We start from the raw sequence: 23,704 nt of genomic DNA on the forward strand, positions 1-23,704 counted from the left end.
TTACAGGTAAAAAAATACATAACATATACTTCACAAACTTTGAAATCTTTGTATTAAAAAATATATGACAACTGTTTTCTACAGAATCTCAGAGTAACATCAATTATTCTGGGAATTGCAAGGCTCATATTTTTTAATATGGCTTCTCCAGTGTCTGTGTCAACATTTCAAAAAGATTAATTTCAAAAAGACACACACATACTTTCAAATAACAAGCATGAATAACTAACTAACTAATACTTTAATTTATTTTAGCTTTCACAACTATTACTATCAATCCCAGAGGTGAAAATGGTAAGTGTTCATTTATATTTGCCTTTGCCTTATAAGAAACTGTTTTTCTCCTCTTTATTACTTCATCTTCTAAACATCTTTGGCTTGATGTTAAAAAACAAATGAACAAAAACAATTGCTAAATGTAGCAGATGAGACTGATTGGCATTTTAAATCAATCTTTCCTCCATGTCACTGCAGATAAAGACAATTTCCATCTCAAACTTTATTCACAAAATAGTTGTTTTCCCCTCCTATCTTTCCACTATTAGAAATAATCGAACTGGAATGTTCAGCCCTTGCATTAAAAACAAAACAAAAAGTCATTTGCTAAGAATAAAGAAGAATTAAGACGCTCAAAGTAAGAGTTGTGTGGCATGCCTGTAACCCTAGCACTTCAGAGATAGAGGCAGAAGGATCAAAAGTTCAAGACTAGCCTGGGCTAAATGAGTGCCTTTGTTAAAATGTGTTTGTGTGTGTGTGTGTGTGTGTGTGTGTGAGAGAGAGAGAGAGAGAGAGAGAGAGAGAGAGAGAGAGAGAGAGAGAGAGAGAGGAAGAGAGGGAGAGAGGGAGAGAGGATGTGTGCAAGTTCATTGTGTGTATGCACGTACATGTGAAGGCAAGAGGAAAACCTTGGGGTCATCCTCAGAAATGCTATACACTTTCTTTAGGATTGGTCTTGCACTGGCCTGGAGCTCACCAATTAAGCTAGACTTCCTGGCCTGTTAGCTTAGGGGAGCCCTTCTTTCTCTGCCTATACAGCGTAGTGATTACCAGAACGTAGCCAAGCCTAGCATTTTCATGTGTTACGAGGATCAAACTCAGATTCTTACATTTCCAAGACAAGCACTTTTACCAGTGGATTTATTTCCCAAACAAAGGGCCTGTCTTAGAGAAATCATGTAAGATTTTTGACTATACCTTTTAAGCCTAATTCTTTTCTCACACATGTCATTTTTATATATTTTTTGTCATTTTTATATATTCAGAATTTAACTCATTTAGGTCCTACTGTGGAATTAAACACAACGAATGTGAATCATTTAATATATTGCCTGGTATAGCAATCATCAGACTACAAGTATGAGCTTTCATTATCAATTCTGTATGAGATCTCTCTCTCCCTCTCACTCTCCCTCGCCCCCCCCTCTCTCTCACACACACAGCATGTCAAATAATGACTATGGTAACTCAATAAAACTTGTTCTCATTTCTTCTAGTTAATAATACTACTGATCTGGAAGCTTGCTTGGAAGAAAGAAGGGGTATGTCTTAGCATCTGTTTACCTTTATCTTACTATAGAGAACATGATCTCAATCATCTTAACTTTGAACTTCCCTGATTTAAAGAAAAGCCATAATGACTAGAATTGCAGGATAAACTGAGTGATCACGTAATTTGACCCATTACTTCCTAGTCATTTCAACAACTGGTCTTCAGACAGTATGACTTTGATTTGGGCCCACAGAACTTTTTAGTAGTTTTTGTTGTTGTTGTTGTTGTTATTCTAAGGTACTAATCACATTTCCTGGCACCCACAGATTCCATTTTAGACAAAAGGCCCTTGATCTGGATTCTGTGTGTGTATCTTTTCAGATGTGGTCAGTGACCTAATATTAAGTCCTCTGTATATATCACACATCGAGATCTGGGGGTTCCAACTCAGGTCATCAAATGGCAATTTGATGATTTACCCAGCTTTGTATTTTCCCTCAAAGTCACAGTGTAAGGAGATGGCTATGATGCAATGTCATAGGAATTGGGAAGAACACAGACTTCAGGCTGCCACACATCAGTCTAGTGGTCCAGTCATTTTAATGATCAGAGTACACATATATGCATGGGTGACTTTCACTCTGTAAGCAAAATTTTCTTCACTTGACAATGGAGAATTATTACCCAAAATTCAGTTATCGCAATGAGTGCGTCAAATGTCCAACATAGTTATCATATTTAGTAAGCATAGTGAGTACTAGTTTCTGGTCCAGGGCTGACTGTTCTTCTATATCCTCAATGTTATCATCTCAGAATCTGAAGGACCACATGAGGAATGGACCTGAACAAGGACAGAGTTTAACATTTTCATTACTTCAAATCTATTATACAGAAAAAACCATGGCCTTGACTAAGTGGTTACTGTGGTTTTCTAATCCCACTGTTGTTTTAATTGATGACAGCACACATCTCTTATAAAAGTGCAAAATATTTTGGTTCCAAATACCCATTATAAAGTAATGAGAGACTTGAGAGAGACAAGGGAGAGTCTTGGGCATCGGGATTGACAAGTTCCTTCCGGATTTTCTGCAGTGCGCTCTTCTGAAATCCCCCATGCACCCTGCTGTGCTACCATTAGATTTCCAAGGACAGTGCCTCCTGACAGAGCTCTGTAGACTCCATCTACAATGCCTCAGATGCTCTGCTCTGCATTTGTCCTTATATTTTTATGTCTGGGATTATAGTTATACTTGGAGATGTAAAAAGAAAGTAAGTAATGATTTTTTAAAATCACTTCTGTGGACCAAGACTTAGGCTGTGGCCACTTAGTACTATTAGGCAAACTATCTTTCTGTGCACATGGAAATGAAAATAATTCCTCCACCAAAAGCTATTAATTTATTACGAAAGAATGTTTCATGGGCAAAGATGTCAGATGTTATTATTGCTTATAATTTACTTTGTACATGATGGATATTATTCACGATTACTTAGAAATATTGGAAGTAAAGAATTCTCAACTTATGCCCCACTTAACCTTCAAATGGATCCATCTACCCCAAGGGCAACTTCTCTTTTCAGCAGTAGTGAGATTATAAATGAACTTGTCAGGGTTGTTATTAATCTGACTTCCACGATGAGTCCTCTTCCTGGTTCTGGTAAGAATGGTAGGTGTTGCGTTGTCACTCAATGGAAAAAAAAAGTTGCCTATCTGGGCTACTGTGTCAAAAGGGCAGATGAACCTAACTACGGGATTCTCTTAGATGTGCTGCAGATTCAGGTGACGAACACCTCTGCATTCTACACCTACCTCATCCTGTTCTTCAAGAGTGTGGTCCACTTGGCCTTCGTTATGTTCTGTGTGTTTAGAAGAGCAGCTCTGCGTTGTGACGGTCAAAGTTCGTAATGGATGATGAAACAGGAGGGTCACGTGGCCGTCATCCTTTTCTGCCCCTCAATATCTTCTGAGGGTTTAGCTGGATGTGCTTGCTGCTTGGACCTCCTCAAGGTCACACATGTGGGATTTCGTATCATTACTATACAAATGTTTTCCAAACAGGGAGGGAACTGATCAACTTCACCCTACAACAAATAGTAGCCCATGGAAGCACCCAGCCGTCCACACCCATCCTCTCTCAGTGCCCCCCCAAAACAGCCCAGAGCATCACAGGCCCAATGTACACAAACTGCAGCTTCTAATCACCCCACTTCATGCCCTTGAACCAGATAATGCCCTAAAAGCCTCTACTTCACATGCCCCAAAGAATCTTATTTGAACTTGAACTCTGTGCTTTGTTTTGCAAAATACAATAAAAATCAAGTCTACTCTTGATGTGTTGTGTGCTTTCATTGGTGGCAGTGATTCAAGGTTCAAGGTGCAAAGCAACATGAAAACCAAGCTATGACACACAATGCTTATTGGTAACAAGGTCCAAAACTATATTCTAAATCTGTCCTTTAGATGGTGGCTGGGACAATTTTCTGGAGCCAAATGCAGAAGCCCAGTGACTGTTCTCTCAGGGGAAACTAGGCCTGAGTCATTTGGTTAAAGTCATTCCCATGGAAACAGGAAAAGGTCTAGTAGGATGTGAGCTGTGTGATCAACTCTGTGCCTGTTTCACAGTATTTATCATACTTCCCAATCTTCACTGTTCCCAGGAGAGCTGCCAAGCTCCAGAGAGGAAAGGTGATGGAGGAGATGAACACATGGACTGTAGACCTCAGGAATGGGATCCAGAATTTAGTATCTGGGTGAGATCAAATACTGAACTCTCCACACCATAGTTTCCTCCTGTAAAAGAAAGTCAGAATGGTGTGTCCCCTGGAGCTGTGCACGTTAGATGGGTTAATAAAGCTGTGGGCTGGCAAGTCCCCAGGGTCTTGAGACATGTTCCTCACTCTACCTTAGAAATACTGGGTATCACACCCACACACCACACAAAAACACCAAAAGTGAGGACAGATGAGAGATTTAGCTTCTATCGTACACCAGGCAAATTATGATTCTCTAAGAGTCCTTTGATCTGAGTACAATTCTAGCCTACAAATTAGAAAATTTGAATTTACTGATTTTCAAGTAACAGTCATAATTTAAAATGAGGTGTCTCTGAATTCAGTGTATGTTTTATAGACACAATTTATCCAGTATCATGTACCTTCCTCGAAGTCACTATCAACTGAAGAAAATAAAGTAAACGACTTTTGATATTCACATGTCTGTTTTCCTTACACACACATAGCAATGGTGACGCACGCTTGTAATGTCACCCGTGAGGAGGCCGAGACACACATATTCTTGGTGCTCACTGGCTGGTCAGTCTGGCCTACTTGGGGAGTTCCAGGCCACTGAGAGTTCCAGTCTTAATAAACAAGATGGACAGTGCCTGAGAGTCAACACTTGGGGTTGTCTCTACATGGACTTGCACACACCTGCACATATGTGCAATCTGGTGATATTGAAAAGGTATGCCCAATCACTCTTCACAGAGAGTCCGCTTCTCTCTGCAGCCCAGGTGTATGTGAACACCCTTAAGAGGCCTGTCATACTTTAGAGCAATGCTAACCTTCCAAGTATAAAACAAGATCTCACTATGGCATCAATTTATTTTTTCTGAAGATAAGCATCTCTGGTTTTGGTCTGCTTATATGTCCTGTTTATAGATCTGTTTACATGTGTCTCTTCATATCCTTTCCCCATTTTCTACTGTGAAGTAATACCTGCAGGCATGGCACCCGTTAGCCATGCCTGGCACTTCTGTAAGCAGAGATATTAAATGAAATGTTCTACACGTGGTAGCTGGATGAAAATGCAGTGTGTGTTCCACACCTTTTCCAATAGGCAAAGTTAGAACTTCTACATTTGAATTCAAATGAGATCTAACTTTAATATTGGAAAGGCTGTTTACAATCAGCCCAGGGCTACAAAGCTGGAAAGCAAACAGAGCTGCACATTTGGAACAATACATGAATGAGATTCAGAGATCAGATAACTCCTTGACGGTCCTGAGTTGATCAAATCTTTTCAGGCCAAGCTTCTGGCCCTGCTTTACAGACATGGAACTATTTCTGCAGGGGAAGAGCAGATGTAGAGGCCGGAAACTGACAATCGGCAACAGCTTGGTGAGGCTATGACTAGCCAGGACACAGGCGGTGTGTCCTGTGGTCTCAAACCTCTAAGCGCCCTCCTTCCTGAGTCCACATGGGCTCTCCAGTCCCAGCAGTGCAGGGAGCGTGCCAGTTGCAGGGGAGGAGGGGACACTGGAGGTTGATGCTGTGCAGGCTGGTGCTGCTGTGGCTAATGGCTTCGTTTTCTCAGGCATCTATGTTTACCTGCTTGGTCAATGTGGTTGCTTCCTGGAAAATGCTCAAAGTCAAACCCACCCTTACTGACTGGGGCAACACAAAGGGTAGCTAGGGTGTTAGAAGAGAAAATAATGGCAGTTAAACCACAGCCAGCTCTGCTCGGTTTCAAAAGGCCATGGCTAGCGGGGTGGGGGTGGGAGGATCTAGTTTCATTGTGTGGGAGGTGGCTGTCTAGCTCAAGAGCTACAGCAAAAGAGGCAGGACTCCCTGGGGTGCACACTCAGTGCTCCCTGCTTCAGCTGGAATCTGATGCCCAGGACTATACGATAGGTCTCTGATCATTCCCTTGGATGCTCTAAGAAACACAGAAGGTTCTCTGTAGCACCAACATCACCTTAGCTTCTTTCAGGGGTGGGGATTGGGGGGGAGGGGGTGTGTCTGAGGCCCTTCATTTACAACTGCTGACACTTTACTCTTTTTCAATCAGAATGTAGAGGGTGCAAGATGTGCATTCTGATTCCAGTGGACAAAGTTGTGGGCCACAGTAATGTGCTTTATGAACAAAGAAATGGACATCAACTCAACGCTACTGAAACAGTCATCTTTCCAAGGTGTGTGTGTGTGTGTGTGTGAGAGAGAGAGAGAGAGAGAGAGAGAGAGAGAGAGAGAGAGAGAGAGAGAGAGAGAGAGAGAGAGAGAGAGAGATCAGAGGCATCACAGCAAGGCTAACTGTAGGATAGCAGTATGCAGGAATGAAAAGCCAGAGAACAAACAGATTGAGTGCAGAGTTGACACCCAAGCCCCAGGGCTCATCTGTCCTGTCCCAGAGGAAGCATGACTACAGCTGAGATACCGCCTCCAGGATCTCAGTGTCTGATCTGTTTCACAATCACATACATACACTGTCCACCAGTGTCTGTCATCAGTCAACTTCTTCACTTGGCTGCACTGTTCCCAAGAGAGGACTGGCCACATCTACTGGCTCGGGCCAGCACTCTAGCAGTGTTCTCGGCACTGACATGTGACTAGAAGTATATACTGCTCCACTCCTGACACACGAAATTGCCAGCGAGTTTGTTCCATCGAGTTCCTGAGGTCCTGTCCCAAGAACAGACCCGGAGAGCTCCCTCTGCTCTCCCTAACCCTGAGTAGCCCTTCTTGGTTGCACCCCAGCCTCCTTCCTTGTGGTACTGCTGAGGTGGGCATAGTTTCAGAACAGTGCAGATCCGGGACTGATCTGCACTGAATCTTTTTCCACCCAAGCTGGCAGCATCACGGCTGCATGCAGCTAACTTTCCTAGAGTGACAGTCAATGGTGGAGACTCTGTCCCTCTGGGAAGCTGAAAGTAAATTTGGAAAAACAGTTGGTGATGTAAATTAATTCATATTAATCCAAGCTAAGTAGACATCCAGGAAAAGTGGCAGCAAAGGCATCCACGCCCTTTGCAGGTAGCCTTGGAGGTAAGCTATGAGACCCCGATCTCAGGACAAGATATTCCAGTAGAACCATACAAAACGCAGGACAATGGTTTTTATGCCCCTCCTCCTTCTATAACCCCACCATTCCTGGCCAAATATATAACATATATAAAGCAAACAGTCAATTTGATATGTTGGATTTATTATTTTAAAATTGTATAAAGAGCACATGTGCATGAGTTTAAAAACACAAGTGAAATGTAAGGAGTTAAAAAAGAAATACAAAAGAAATCTGAGACATGAAACAAAAAAAATACATTCTGTGAATTGAAATAAAAATGTATCTCACTCACTACAAAATTGTTATTTCAATATATTAAGCAGTCTTTTGATTCGGATGCAGCACAAAACTGAGTTATTCATTATCAGGTCAGACGGAGACTCACAGAAGAGAGGAAGGACCACAGCACGACCCAATGGCCGCAGGCAGGGATGATGTAAGTGGAGGTGGAGCAATGTCCATGAGGTATCGCCATAAATAAATTCCTTAGCTCATCAACACCCAGCAGTGAGCAGATCCACCATTTCCTGTCAGGGGAAACCCAGCTCCACCTGGATGACTTGCAGTGAGGGTTCTTCACACTTAGAGAAAGAGTGGAGACAAATATTGAGTAGTGGTTGGACCCCAGTGATATGCTACCTACCAGTTTCCCAAGTCTGTACTGCAGGTGGCAGAGACTCATAAAGGACACCATGACAGCAGAGCTTTATTTTAAAGGGCTTCACAAGAAGTCTGACTATTTCATGTTGACAGTTCTGCCTCTTGTATTCAGCTGCTGTGGCGTGCTGTGTGCTAACATTGACGGGGACACAGGGCTGGTCTTCTCTTGTATGGCCTGAGCCAGCAACCCATGTGCCCGCCTGCCTGCCCTTGTTTCAAGAACCACAGTCTGACTGCTTCTTCCCTGGTGGCTACGGCCAGAAGTGCTGCTGCCCTTCACCTGCTGCTTACTGTCCTTGCATGGAGGATGCTGAAATGACTTCCATGTCATTTGAAGACACTCACCAATGTCCATGCTGACTTCACAGCTTTCCTATCAGAAGCACTAACACCCTGAAGATGCATTCCTGTAGGAAACTGCAGAAGTCTCTGGGGTACAACTAGGTGGACCTGAGCTCAGGTCCCCATTTCATACTGTGCTACCCCAGACAAGCTCCTCACCTACCCTCTCCATCCAAAAGTGTGACATGGAGGTAACAGCAATCCCGTATCTCACAGGATCACTGACCTCAAAACATGATAAGGTAACAATTGTTTGAAGCAAGCCAACACTCAGCATTGACATTCTGGCTAAGTTAATGCTCATTTTCTTAGAAACGTGGGTCTCTGGGGACCTTTCAAACTATGCATTCCCAGCCCATACACAGTGTGAAGGCCTCGACCTGAGTAAGGTGCAGTTATTACACATACACAAGCAGAACAAGCCTGGCCCTGCCTGGCTGCACACTCCGAGACACTTCTGTCAAATCCACCCAAAGGAAATGCCCACATTTAAACACTTTGCTGATACAATTTCACTTACGCACACTCACTTCATAGAGCAGAACTCATAGTTCTAAAAGCGGTTTCTCGCTGTCCTGTTTTTCCTCAGCTTCTTCTTCAGAACCTAGGAGGTGGAAAAGAAAAGGAAAAACAGGGTCTCATTGTATTAACATTACAAACTTCTTCACTGTAATGTAGACATAAATTCATAAAATTCTATGTAAAAGATACATGTTTAATCTTCAAGAGACTGGAATTAATAAACTGCCATTTTAAAGTCTGACCTTCGGTCCTGTAGGAGGAAACTTCAAACACCACTTATACCTATAGCTTGGTGAAGTGGACTCACTTACATACTAGTCAAAGGAACTCACATACCAAGAGTTATCAGCTGCTAGTTTTCATCTCCCTCTTTGTTAAGACTTGTGAGTTTTAAACTTTATTTTGCATGTATAGATGTTTTGTCTGCATGTATGTCTGTGCAGCACACGCATGCCTAAACATGGATATTGGAGCTCCTAGAACTGAAGCTGCAGACAGCTGTGAGCTGCTCTATTGGAAATTGAATCCAGGCATGGAATGGCAGCCAGTGAGGAATCTCTCCAGCCCCACTGTGAATACATTCCTAAGTGGAAATCGTATTTAATGTAGGTGTATTTAAAAACCACTGCACAGGCTGAACTGGGCACAGTGACGGCTCCGAATGCTGAAGGAAGGACCACATACCCAGGGACCACTGACTAGCTCTTCTGCACAGATCATTTTCAGCTGTAGGTTTTTCTACAATTGAACAAGACATCGAGCTCTGAAATTCCTTCCTTTGGATCAATACTAAATAAAAATACTATTTGTCATCAAGACTTTTTCTCTAAAGATCAGAAATCAGAGCTACCTGTCTGAGTTATATTTCTGTGAAATAACTAGCACTCATTTAAAGCTAATTTATATGTAACATATAACAACATGAAAATTATTGTAAAAGCAAATTCATAACAAATAGTTAAATAAAGTTTGCACACTCTAAACTTGAATATGTCAAAATTAAAAAGTCAAATGTATATATACAAAGGAGAAATAATAGAAAATAACCAAAAACACATATTTTGAATATTTCAAAATGTCCACAGTCAAATGATAGTAACTAGTGTTTAATTCATAACTCCACAAACAGAATCTTGCTTTTACTGTAGGAAATACAGGCACAGGGGAGTGAAATCACATACATACAACTAGAAGAAAACACCATGAGCTGTGAATTCCGACACTGCTCTGTAGTTTGATGGACAGGTCAGCTTTGAGTTTTTATGGAAGTGTGTATTATTCTCATAATCAAGGAGGGATTTTAAGAAGGAAAATGAGGAAAGTAAGGCTCAGGTAAGGAGGTGGTAGTCTTGTGGACTGCAGTAATTGTAAGATGATGTGCTCTCAAGGGTGTCTTCAGAGACTTCTACTCAATAAAGCAGAGATCAAGCATGGTACAGGGGAAGGCATGGTGGAGAATCTTAGGATTGTGCCTCACATTTTAACCTCGCGAATGTTAACCATTTCAGGTGAATTTGGAGTGACTAGATAAAGGTAAAATGCTGAGGCTTCACCTCCAGCTTACCAAGTGCTTACTGTATTTGATGGAGCCTCTGGGTGGGCTATTACCTTTCAATGTGGGGGCGGGGGGCATGCGCAGAAGGATGTTCAAACCGCATTCCTGCTCTCAGGCTCAACTGACAGCTGCCTGGCCAATGGCATGAATGAGGGTTTCTGTCTTGGGTCTTCTACAGACAGCTCCATTCTGCCACTTGGCAGAGGAGAGGGGCTAGTGCAGGGGCTTGAGCCTGACTGCTGCCTAGTCACTGGATACCACCAAACATGGCGGAGTCCAGAGACTTCTGGGAAGTGAGGCTTCAAAAAGAAATGGAGAATGTAAGAGTCAGAGGCTAGGGAGGAGTGCTGTGAAATTCTGTCCACTAGGCATGACCTTTCACACACATGAACTCACAGCAGCTGCTGCTACCCGCACAAGATCAAGCAAGTGAAAATGCCAGTGTGGAAGGAGGAGGGCACCTAAGGGCCCACCCTAGTGGGGGAGCATCTGGCAGTAGGTGGCTTCTGGGGCAGGGAGAGCCGCTTATTAGGGGGTTGACTGTCCACTGGTAGGCTGTCCATGCCCCGACAGATTACTCCACACCCCAACACCCTGTCCAAATGCACAGCACTAACTGGACTCAGTGGACTGAAGAGAAAAGAGAAGGTCAAGCTGCGAAGCAGATGTGCTGGAGGTACTCACAGAGGGAGGGAGGGAGGGAGGGAGGGAGGGAGGGAGGGAGGGAGGGAGGGAGGGAGGGAGGGAGGGAGGCTACATCTTAGACACAGGAAGTCTTCAAAGAATAAACACAAGTTTCTTAAAACTCAGACAAGTTTAAAATCAAGTTTTTCAGAAAAGGGAAACAAAACACATACAAGAGAAGAAGCATTATTCCACATAGTGTAATTTCATGGTTAATTTACTAAGTGAACAAAGCTGTCCTTTCGAGAAAGGGAAAAAAATTACAAATTTAGAACTGCAATACTATAAAGTCAACAAAATGCAACAGAAATTATAGGAAGTGTTATTTAAAAAACACAACAGGCTAATGCGATCCTTCTGAAAAAGACAGACAAAAAGTCAAAACAAGCTCTCTGTGTGCCTCCAAATACCCTATCTAAGCAGGAAGAAATCAAAACAGCAGTAATAAATAGTCAAAGGACACAGAATCAACTTAAGAAAGTAAAGAAAAGCCATGATGAAGAGCAGCCAGAGACTGTCAACGAGGGTAAAGGTTAAACTGAACAGAGACTGGGAAAACAAGTCCTAGAAGGGAAAGCTGAAGAGTCGGAGTATCTGTGAGAAGGGATTCAGGAAAGCGAGAGCAGGCAGCAGGAGCATCTGGCTTCACTAGGAAGTGACAACAGCAGAAGAGACCACAGGACACTGAGCAGAGACAGACACTGGCCGGTGACACCGACATGTGCACTGGGGACGCCGGGGACCAGGAAGATGTTTGAGAAAATTCCAGCAAATTTTCCTGGGTTCATTGAGAGCCACCACCTCCCCGATCTAATGGGCTGGAGAAGTGTGAACACGGACCTACACAAAGGGCCCCTCACCAGCCTGTTGGTAACCAGGGAGCACAGCAAATCAGCAGGTCAGAATGTATGGGACACCAGGAAAGAAACTACAGCTTTAAATGCCCGTCTCAGACAGTAAGAAAGGTCTCGAGTCAACCAAGCAAAACTAAGTGACTCTCTTTAAAAAGGAGAAAGAGAATGTGGTAAACCAATCCAAAAGGAGTCAGAGAAATAACTGACTTAGCATACTTACAGCAAATGACTCTTAACAAATGTCAAGTGGGTTCAGTGGGGAGTCACTGTTTTATTAACTGTTTCATGGACAAATGGACAGATAGCCAACATCAAAAGAATGTACATGTAGTCCTTTATTTCTTCTATAGATGAAAAGTAATTAATATATCATAATCCTAAAAAAATGCAAAACCAAACAAATGAAGATACCCAAATCTTAATTGAAACTTCTAGACAGAAACCACAGGTAAATTCCTTTATGACCCAGAGTGAAGGTAACGAGACCTTAGACATGTCTACAAATACACTTTCCTCAAAAGAGCAAACCCATAAACTAGGCTTAGTTGTTAAAACATAATGCTGAGAAGAGCACAGGACAGGCACCGCATGGCAGTGGGCCTGAAGACTGTTGGCCCGGGACAAATGCTTCAGCCTTGGTCAGAGAAGCTTCCTTTGGCCGCCCACAGAGGTAAATGGAGATCTCACGGCTGCGAGGGGTGCTGAGAATTAGAGTTCTGAGTGCTAAGTTCTACCAAGGACATCCAAGGCTCAGAGACCATGGCGGGTAAGGGGCAGAATGATTATGAGAGCCACGGCAGGCAAGGGGACAGGAATGACTACCTGACGGATGTGATATGGATGATCCAAAAATGAACTCACAGCAGCTGCAGCCGCCTGCACAAGACTGGGAAGGTCAACAGTCAAGCATGAATGGGGAGGCTCGGGGCCCTGCTCCTCCCTGGGGAGCTACTGAATGTTGGTGGCTACTGGGGAAGGGGTAGTCACTGTCTTCAGTAGTGTGGCCCCTGGTGAAGTCCCCATGCCCCTGCTGTCACACCTGCACTCACAAGCACTCTGGGAAAAACCAGAAGGTCACACAACCAAGCAAAAAGACATAAGACTGGGGAGGAGGGAGTGTGATCAGACTGTGTTATATAAAAGTATGGTCGTAGTTTGGGTGCTGGGAACCAAGGCAAGCAGGCAGCCCAGTCTCCGACACACCAGTCTCTGTGGGCAAGCAATACTGCTCGCTCTCAGCGCTGTGAGAGCTACAGGAGGGAACAGTTCCAGCACATTAACTTCTGCAGTAATTTTACTGTTTTCCAAATTGAAAATTCAGATAATAAATGTAACACAAGAAAGCAAGCCCTTTGAGTATCCACCGTTCACCACTACTAATGCGCATCTTGTGTAAATACAGCAGCCACCTGAAGGAACATTACAGAATTGTTGCTGGTCTCACTGTCATCATAACCCAGTGTAGTTCCCCCAGAAGACCACTAGGTGGTGGCAGACATCACAGACAGGCCCCACGTTGGTCTGGAAAGATTGAAAGGGAACAAACAACTGCTTCATGGTATTATTGCCCTACTGATCTGAGCTCCTTGTTAAGAAAACAAACTGGTATTGAGAAACTGCATCAGCATGGGGAAACTAAGCTAAAATAGTTACATTTGAATTAGATTATAAATCTCATTTTTCAAACAAGTCCTATGACATAAAATACCTGAATCAAATACTCATTATTAAGCAGAAAAATGTTTCACCTTTAATTCTATTTTCTACAGCTTCGATCTGATACCAACATACACCTGTACTTCATAGGGCCTACGATTTTTCTATTTCAGGCTGTCTTAGATCCCACACCAATAATCCACAATGTAAATAACTGCAAGTTCCTTTAGTTAACACTACACGGGGCTGCACCTTCCGTTACTTCCGTAATCCTTTCTGCCCGTTAGTAGAATTTAAAATGGTCCTTCTATCTAACGTTGCCACCACAACAATGTAGCCTCTAGCTCAAGTAACATCACAGAGGCAGAGGCAGACTAACTGACTGCTAGAGACAGGACAGAGGGCACAGGGTGGAGGGCTGTAGACAGGAGCTAGAGGTCCAAGGGTACCCTACCCAAGAGAGCAGGAGGGTGGGCAGGCGGGGAAGGCTGAGTGGAGGTTCTTGGAGCTTTAGCTAGAGCTACAATGTTCAGAACAGAAGCATCAAGATGCATGATGGTTTGCAGGCTTCGGAGCCAACCTTTTCTGGAAAGTTAAGAAGAGAAAGAAGGCGGGTGAGAGGTGGACCAGGGAGTGAGAGGGGCCAACAGAGGCGATGTTGGCCAGGCCACTAAAGGCTTTGGGCAGGGAGCTTTTGGCCCAGCTACTCTGGCACTTCCACTGACATGGACAGCTGTAAGCATGCAGGCGTGAGCATGGACTCTCACACTGGAGCCAGCACTGGGCCCAGCACCACCGCTCACTGTGACGCTGGCACACATCTGTTCCGTGCCTGATCCTGCTCTTCTCTACACTGCTACAATAAGCTCACCTCACAGAGTGGTTATAATATGTGAATGAGTGAACACCAGCAGATCCCTGGTACCCGGTACTTGCCTATAAAGTTCTAGCAACTTAAAAACATGTTTTATATTGTATCAAAATAAATGTAAATAAAATCAAACATTTTACACATTTTTTACCTCACCCACTATAGCATTTTAACCATTTTGAAGTGTTCCATGCAGTGGTATTAAGGTTCACATTACTTTGCACCCATCAATGGGATTCATCGGCACAACTTCCTCCATCCTGGGCAACCACTATTTTACTGACTCTTGGTATCTGACCTCACTGGTAACCTTAGTAATGGGAATCATGCAAGTGTTAGATTTTTGCATCTGGCTTATTTTATTTCATATATTCTGCTCAAGGTTCACAGATATTGTGGCATGGGTCAGAATTTAATTCCTTTTTAAAGCTATAGTATGGCCCACTGGGTGAATATGTCAAATTTTGTGTTCACCTGTTGATAGCTACTGTATACAATGCTGCTGTGATTACAGGGGCTCACTGTGTCTCTTGAGTTTGTTTTCCTTTCTCTTGGTCAGACAGCCAGAGAAGCAACTGTTGAGTGATATCATAATTATATGTTGAATTTTGTCGGCAAACACCATGCTGTTTTCTATGGGGCTGCGCTGTTTTGTCTTCTCAACTGTTGGGACATACAGATTTGACTTATTCCATGTCCTCACCAAAGGAGGGGATTTTTAAAAATAATATTACATTAACAGGGTACAGTGATACCTTAGCATGGTTTTTGCTTGTATTTTTCCCAAAGATTATTGGTGTTGGCATGCTTCCACATAGAAGTGGCTTTCTGCATACCTCCCTAGGAAAATGTTTATTCTAGAACTTTGTGCATTTTTGGTCAGGACCTGTTGCTGCTGCTATAGTTAAGTGCACTGTTGTTTTTAAGAGCACTCTGGCAGCTGGTTATTGAGTAGCTGTGCAGAGCGGAAGTGACAGACAGTAAACCAAGAAATGGTATCTGGTTGGAACTGGTACAGATGGTGTGACTTGAAGCAGAGGATGCAGGCCGAAGAACACAGGGTAATCAAAAGCCTATGGATGATGAGGCATCAGCCATGGGAGAGGGAGGTGGTCTTGAGACACGTCCTGAAGGGAGCACTTAGATGGAGCTGCCTCTCTCAGCCAGGAGCAATCCTAGAGGAAGGCTGGTTTGGGGATGGAAGGATGAGGACAGAATCGAGTCTGCTCCCTTCTTCCTTTTTTCTGGGACATACATCACAAGTTCCAGTATCCATGCCATTCCAGGACTTCTGTCTTTAGAACTGTCTCACTCGTCTCCTGGGAGACTCTCCTACTCAGTTCTACATCATGGCATGCTCAGTATCTGCTGAACAGCCTGGGAAATAGACAGGGCAGGAGAGGGAAAATGGAGAGGCTTCAAGACAGACAAACACAAATGTAAGCGATTGCTTTACCTGCTTCAGACTCAGGCGGGGAGTAGAACTGACCATCAGAAAGTCCTGCAGGGATGAGGACTGCCCTCTCCGATGCATCCTGAACTAGCAGGAGTCCTGGGAGAGAAGAAATGCAGAGGCTAAGAACCACACAGCCTTCCTGGTATCTTCCTGGCAAGATTAACTGTTGTAATAATGGCATTTCAATACTTCAAATAAACTATTAGCAAAACAAGGTACTTTGAAATCTTTCAACCATCAAATAAAGATTTCATTAATAAACTACACATCAGCCCTGTGAAGATTAAAGAAAAACAGAAAACAAATAGTTTTAGTAATCATTTCCAATTACTCCTGGGCTCACTATTCAAAGCTTCAATCCCTTGAGTAGTCTCATTCCACCACAAACATCAAAACCAACTTCAAAACCAAACACTAAGTGAAATCAAAACTGAGTCTGCATGGACAAATGGTCTACCACCTAGACTTGGTTAGGGAAACAGCAGATGCCAAATGTAATGCCTACATGGCCTTTTAGAGTGCTGCAGATAAAAAATTGTTATTTATTTTACTTTTAAATATTTTTTAAACTATGTGAGTATGTGCATGCACGTGCTACAGGATGCCTGTGTATCTATGTCTGTTGGAGTATGCTCATGTGGGTGCAGGTATTCACAGACCCAGAAGAGGGCATCTGGTCCCTAGAAGCAGGAGTTACAGTCAGTTGTGAGCCACCCTATTTGGGTACTGGGAACCAAACTCAGGTTCTCTGTAAGAGCAGGTCACACTCTTAACAGTGGAGCTACCTCTCCCGCCCTGGTGTCTATTTAAATTTTCTCAAAGAAAAATACGGTTTCAAAAAGCAGAAAGAGGAGTGACAGAACCTCATATGAGGAGGAAGACTGTCCATCTTTGAGGCTTTTTTGCTTAAATCAGTGTCAGTGTTAAGAACTGTGGTAGCAAGTACCTGGCGACACAGCAGATACCAGGTACGTGTCCTGGGTGCCACTACAGTGAAGGCAAATGCTGCTTTAAACTTCATGAAATCTGTTCTCATTTTTTAACATAAAAATAACTTTACTGCAATAAACTCACAAATCAAAACATCATGCAGCAGATGAGTGTAGCCACCCAAGAAACACATGCCCAGCCCTGAACTCTGTACCTCTCTATGAACTTCTTTCTTTCTGTATCGGTTACATTTTACATTTATCCAACTGGAACTGTTTTAAAAAGGTAGCTAAAACCAGTGCTGTGTCCTTACTGTGCTGTCCTTTCTCAGCACTCCACACTACCTTTCCTGCTCACCTTTCTGCACGGTATACTGTATCTACAGATGCATTTATATGTGCAAATAAATATATGTATATATAATAAAATGTATACACTATAGGCTAGAACTATGTGTGAGGGAGAACATGGTTTTTATTGGGCGACTTTGCTTAATGTTCACGTCTCTAAATTTTTTTTCATGTTTATTTTTGCGTGTGTGCCTGTGTGGGGGTGAGCATGTGCCACAGTGTACGATCAGAAGCCAATCTGTGAGAGTCGGTTCCCTCCTTCCACCACGGGTTCTGGGGACTGAATTCCGGCCATCAGACTTGGCAGCAGGCATCCTTACTCACAGCCACCTCTCCAGCCTTTGTTACATACTGGGAAACAGCCTTACTCACATAACCATTCAAACCTCAGCTATGTGGACACTTGACATGTTCTCAACAATGTTCCGTTTGATGTTTATAGATAATAAAATGTGGCCTCCCTACACTAACTTGACACTCTCCTTCTATGCTGGAAGGACACAGAATGGCAAAAGAGTCTTGGATCACTGTTAGTATGCTCTGTAAATTCACTCTTGAATTCAAATTCTTTTTTCAGTTCTCTGTTAAGGAAATTTTTCAAATCAAATTTCAAATGTGAAGCGATTCTTGATCCTGTTGCTTTTGGAGCTATAATTATGTTTAACTTTCTATAAAATACAAGATTTTTTTCCTGTTAGGGCAAATTGAGCCAGATGCTGGGAAAGGGTCCAACAGGGATACATCTGAAGCAGCATGCCTAGCTAAACTGAGTTCTGATCCATTTCCCTCCCAGAGGGGCGGGTAGCACTGTGTCTCCACTAAATGTTTCAACAGAGAAGAACCCAGGCCAGTAACCAACCACACAGCTCTCAATGGACCATTTGACCTTCCTCAACACCCCAGTTCACTGGAGACCATGTGCTTATGTAATAACTTTGTCAGATCTTAGAAGAATATGGTGCCAGATGTCACCCAGCCACTCCAAGGAGGACAGTGGCCGGCTGCAAGGGCAGGGCTCTGCTATAGCTGGAGTTCTACTCTAAACTCCAAATGGACCACCATGGTCCCATGCCAGGCACCTAACTGTCTGCTCTATTTGTGACCCAACCAAGCCTGCTGTATATACTGTAATCACCTGTCTGCTCTATTTGTGACCCATCTAAGCCTGCTGTATACATAGTGATCACCTAACTGTCTGCTCTATTTGTGACCCATCCAAGCCTGCTGTATACACTGTGATCACCTAACTGTCTGCTCTATTTGTGACCCATCCTAAGCCTGCTGTATACACTGTGATCACCTAACTGTCTGCTCTATTTGTGACCCATCCTAAGCCTGCTGTATATACTGGGATCACCTATCTTCTCTATTTGTGACCCATCCAAGCCTGCTGTATACACTGTAATCACCTGTCTGCTCTATTTGTACCCATCCTACACCTGCTGTATACACTGTGATACGGCGCTTTGCAGAGCCACTTCTTCAAAACTGCTTCTTCCATTCACTTAAAATGGGTTTGCCATCTCTGCCCCAGAAAGGCACAGTTCTGTTCTGTACAGATGCTTAGGGACCTATGAGGATCATTATAGTGAGAAAAGATCAAGCCTGACAGGGAGAAGGAAGTAGTGGCTACTCTCTGTTATTTTATGAATGTCTGTTCGACCAGAGGCCACACCTTCTAGGGGGAGCCTGGTCCAGCAGTCAGAAAGAGGAGCCACTTTGTCACTACACACTCACCTATCCACCCACGCTCCCCTCAGTTGTGACAGAGCCACTGAGGACAAGTGCCTAACTGCCTCACTTTGGTCTCTGAAGCTTCCCTCATAGTAAGAAGCCACATCAGTTCCCTGCAGTGTGGTATGTGTAAGCCTGGGAGGCTGAAAGTGAAAAACAAAAATAAAAACTTACTGTTTTCTTCTTCTGCCTCTTGAGGCAACACTTTGAAATCCAGGAACCACGTCTCAATCCAGGCGAGGATGAAGGAAATGATGGGCAGCACATAGCCAAATGCCCCTTGAGAGAAAAGCTGGAGAAGAAGAGGTGTTGAGGGAAAGTTGTCACCACCAGCTCCCACGGGAAGGAGGGCTTCATCATGGCACAGGCAACAGGGCAGGGAAGGAGAGCCACACATACCTTTGAGAGGATCACTTTTGCTAATAAAAAGGCACTGGTCACTGCTGTGGTCAACTGCAAGACACATAACACAACACTCCTCAAACAGGACATTTCACACTGTGACATGTCACACTGTGAGGGCACCTGAGCAAACTGCCCCGCCTGGCTACTTTCCACGTTATCTGTGCTCTCCCACACACCCACTCTGGGGAAAATGGGTTTTCTGTGGCACACAGTCTGGGAGGCTGTATACAACATTCCTTCTCTTGAACTGTAGAACTTCCCAACTAATGTGTTGGGAAACTTCTGTCAGCACAAGGTACAACTCTAACACACTTGAGAAGAGAAAGGTGACATGCACGGACAGGGCTCTCCCCAGGGTTGTGAATGTCAGAGCAATCCCATCATGCTGTGCACCGTTGCTCCCTCTTCCAACTGAGACTTTAGCCCGGTGGAGCCTAAGGACAGTGAATGGCAGAAATGACTAAAATGACTGGCAGGATGGAGGCCAGGACGCACTGTTTGTCTCTAAGTACGAAGCAGATACACACACCAAAGTAATTCACTGGGAGAAAACATTTCTGTATCAGACAGTAATTTACTTTAAAGACTGATACCAATTGCTCTTAGGTGACTAAGCTGATTTCCCCTTCCTGCAAATATATCAAATAATCAGAAACAAAAATAGGATTTGACCATTCCTTATTTACACTATCTGAGATGTAACACAGTACCATTCGAATCTAAGCTGAAATCGATTTGAAAATGAAAGCAGGTACTTTATTGGGACTCCCTGCACATATCTGGGCAAAGCTCTTCCACAACACATGCCGAAATGGATAGTCTTGCAAACATGAGTCTAATGGAAACTGTGGAACAGAATGCCCCAAATGCAGAATGTTATGGGAAAACAGAAAGGCGTAATGATCAAAACTACCATGATGTCAGCAAAAGAGATGTGACTCAGGCTTGCTGAATTGGTCAGTTACATCCTAAAATGAGACTCCATACATCCGAAAGTCTGACCTGCACCTGTGATGTGGAAGGTGGCACAGGCAGAGGATGACTCTGGATGACTATCTCCTGGGCCGTGTGGCTCCTTCTCGTACCAGCTCAGTGGAGACGGCTACTGCTGGATGTCAACTTGCTCCTGAGCTCCCTCTAGTATAAGGAGCTCAACAGCTCTGTAACTGTCTGTCTGCCTCACTAGGTTTGTGAGAAGGGATGAACAGCATTCAGGACACCCCTGGACATGGCAAAAATGATGCAGGCAGCCAATGACTCAATGAATATACTAAGAATATTCAGCTTCTTAGTATTTACTGAAAATGAACAGAATGTGCCCAGCCTCTGTGCTAGACGCAAGGAACGAGCCTGGGCAGTGGTCCACCAGTCTGGAGAACCCAAAGGAACAAAAGGACGAGAGTAACAATAGCTTTTCCTGCTTTGACAGTTGGTTAACATGACTAAGGACATGCTGGGGATTACAATCCCTTAACAGATAAACCTCTGAGCATGTCTGTGAGGATGTATGGAAGGAGGAAGACCAACTCTGAATGTGGGCAGCAGTGTTCCGTGGGCTGGGGTCTAACACCGAACACAAAGGAGAAAGGGGGCTGAGCACCAGCATTCATCTCTCTGCTTCCTGACTATGGAAGCCAGGCGACCAGTGGCCTCACACTCCACGTATGCCTTCCCACCTGTAAATGGACTATACCTCAAACTGTGAGCAAAATACAGTCTTCCCTTCTCACGTTGCTTACGTCCCTTCAATAAAAGTAACTAATATAGAATAAAAGTAACTAATATAGACCGTCAGGTGGACTGAGGGCACGGGGTAGGGGTGGGGTTATCATCAAAAGCTGGGCATTTTCCACACACCTCAGTGGGAGGCACTGCCATCCACTCTTATCTGAGGGGGAGGAGGAGATGCCTTCCCACAGTGACGGAAGAAGGGGATGTAGAAAACACTGGCAAAATTAGAGCTCATTAAAATCCTGTTTCCTCTCATTAGAGTCTGCTGTGAGCACCCTGGCCACCAGCCTTGGCGATGACCCATGATGCCACACACTTACCGCTATTGCCCACCAATGGCGTAGTCTGCATACAGCATATCCAAGTATCAGCACTTTAAATCGAAAAACTGCCAAAAGCTGAGGAGAGAAATGGTAAGAAAAGACACATAAAAATCTGTAATATACATATACATACATATATATATATATATCAGCTTCAATTTCCTACTGTTTTTCTGACTTAGCTGGCGGACAGCCCAGAGAGGCTCGGGTCCCAGACCGCCACGTGGAAGTGTAGAACGGCGGCCCTAGATCCTGTCAGCCAAGGTTTCAAATCAAGTCCCTCTTATCCATATAAATAGGACGATAGAAAAGAACAGAGAGAGGGACTAGCTCTTCCTCCCAGGGACCAGGACCTGTCAGCGTGGTCTACTGCAGCTAGGGAGAGGATGGGCGTGGAGAGGGCTCCTTCCGCTGGCCTTCCTTGTCTCTCATTTACCGTTTCGTTTCTTGTACCATCCACTCCTCAGTGAGACAGAGAACACTGAGTGAGCAGGCAAATCAGAGAGAAGAAACACGACCACTGCTCAAAGGGAGGAAAAACAGCATTGCACCTATGGCCTGTTTCAAGGGATCTTGCCTCTTGGTGCCAGTTTCATTCCATCTGGATCAAGATATAAAAACACTCACAAATATATCAAAGTAAGAGGAGTAGTAGTCATAATGAATCACTTCCCTCTTCAGTGTGTTCTCGATGCCTCCATTCACCTAGGAGAAGCAGAACGCGGAGAGAAGTGGGTGAGAATCAAACAGCGAGGCTTCGACATGCTGCCCTGCATACCTCCTTGGAACCCAGAAATGTTCAAAGACGGAATAAAAAAACTCTATCAGTCTGAGTTGTCTTCACAGATTTCTTGAAAGAGCCAGGGACCCTGATCTTATAGCAATCATCCCCAAGGCCAGTTGCCATGACATAGAACATATGTGCCAACATTTTCTGTGGCTAGTTTTGTTTTAATTTGCTTTTGACATTTAAAATTGGACACTCTTATAGATTTTTTATATTAAAAACTAGAATAGATTTGATCTACAATCATATATAAAAGTTACATCAAATAAGGATAATAAAATCCAACAGGATAACCTTCTTATTTGTTCTTCATACTACCAAAATGAATTGTAAATGACCAAGTCCAGAATTATACAGATTAAACTATGCAGAGTAATACTTTTTTTAAAAAAAAATCAAGTAGGAGTCATACTCCAGGCCATTTATATAGCCCAGGAAGGCTCTCTATAGCCCTGGGCTGTGGCTCAGCCTGGTCAATTCAAGTTTCTGATTACAAATTTTCACCCCTAACAGACAGATAGTCTGAACACAGGATAGAACAATTAAATAGGCAACTGGCTAAGAATGAAGAACCATTTCACAAGTTTCCAGAGCTGTTCACCTTGAAATAGAAATGGTCACATAGAAAGGGAGGTCTTAGCTATTCCATTGACTTGCATTTGCTACAGGAATGGAGGCAAAACATGAACACTACTCTGTGCATCACAAGTCTTGAGCAGTTTAGGGTTCTGAGTGACAAGTGTTCATTAGCTACAGACCTACTTGGCTATCGATCTGCACAAGAGAAGCGCAAAAGAAAAGAGAAACCATATGCAAGTAGTCACCTCGCCTCACGCTGTGTCTCTGCCAACTACAGAAAGTTGCCACCCAGAATATCAAAAGAATAGTTACTTCCAGTGGCCCAAGCAAAGAAGGTTCTCTAGCACAGACATCTCCCTCCTGCTTCCGTTTCCTGGGTGCACACTGGCTGGGGGAAATGCTTTTCTTTCCTATTTGGGTGCACTGTATCTTGACTCTCTATTGTCTATAAGCAGAGTTCTTACAGTCTATATCTGAGACCCAAACTTGTACTTTATATCCTTAATTCACAATCTTTGGTTCAGGGGTTCTCAAATAGACCAGTTACAGCTCAGACCAAATCCCTTCCTAATCATCTTTCTAGAATAAACCGAGCATCCCTTATCCACACATGTGAATCTGAACTGTTTCAAAATCTGAGCTTTCTAAGTACACACACCCTGCAAGTGGGAACTTCCACACTTGACCTCAGGGGAAGAGTCTCAGTTCAACCTCAGGTCCACTAAGAGTGTAATCTGACCATCAGACTATGTGAATAAAGTATAAATAAATAAACTTGTCATTGCACTGAGTCTCATTCCCAAGTTATCTTACTATGTGTATATAAATATTCTAATACCCGCAAACTCCAGAGTTTGAAGCACTTCTGAGCCCAAGCACCTTGGGTAAGGACAGTGTGTCTATACTGGGCTCCTAAACACTGGGGTGGATACAAATCGACTTTCCACAAGTCTACCACTGCCTCCTGACTGTGCCTCTCAGATGAGCTCTTTCT

At 43.6% G+C, this 23,704-nt stretch overlaps 2 protein-coding genes across 3 annotated transcripts in view; one reads left to right on the forward strand and one right to left on the reverse strand.

The window, feature by feature from the left end:
- The window catches only part of LOC102925618 (T-cell receptor gamma chain C region 5/10-13), a 28,966-nt gene extending 24,998 nt beyond the window's left edge, over positions 1-3,968 (forward strand). Inside the window, exons 6-8 of the mRNA XM_016007345.3 lie at positions 256-294; positions 1,494-1,538; positions 3,253-3,968. Of these exons, the coding sequence (XP_015862831.1) occupies positions 256-294; positions 1,494-1,538; positions 3,253-3,395 (227 nt within the window). The 3' untranslated portion in view covers positions 3,396-3,968. The remainder of the gene's footprint in view (positions 1-255; positions 295-1,493; positions 1,539-3,252) is intronic.
- Positions 3,969-7,391: 3,423 nt separating this feature from the next.
- Stard3nl (STARD3 N-terminal like) overlaps positions 7,392-23,704 on the reverse strand; it is a 40,360-nt gene continuing 24,047 nt past the window's right edge. Inside the window, exons 3-9 of one of the 2 annotated variants that reach the window (XM_006988903.4) lie at positions 21,972-22,049; positions 21,342-21,419; positions 19,285-19,338; positions 19,060-19,177; positions 15,872-15,967; positions 8,804-8,877; positions 7,392-7,852 (exon numbers count right to left, since the gene is read on the reverse strand). In XM_006988903.4, coding sequence (XP_006988965.1) covers positions 8,819-8,877; positions 15,872-15,967; positions 19,060-19,177; positions 19,285-19,338; positions 21,342-21,419; positions 21,972-22,049 — 483 coding nt within the window. In that variant the 3' untranslated portion in view covers positions 7,392-7,852; positions 8,804-8,818. Of the gene's footprint in view, positions 7,853-8,793; positions 8,878-15,871; positions 15,968-19,059; positions 19,178-19,284; positions 19,339-21,341; positions 21,420-21,971; positions 22,050-23,704 lie in introns of both variants that reach the window. The other variant, XM_042278252.2, reaches the window with a different exon arrangement.

Source organism: Peromyscus maniculatus, chromosome 5 (genome assembly GCF_049852395.1).
Source record: "Peromyscus maniculatus bairdii isolate BWxNUB_F1_BW_parent chromosome 5, HU_Pman_BW_mat_3.1, whole genome shotgun sequence".
Classification (NCBI taxonomy): Eukaryota; Metazoa; Chordata; class Mammalia; order Rodentia; family Cricetidae; genus Peromyscus; species Peromyscus maniculatus.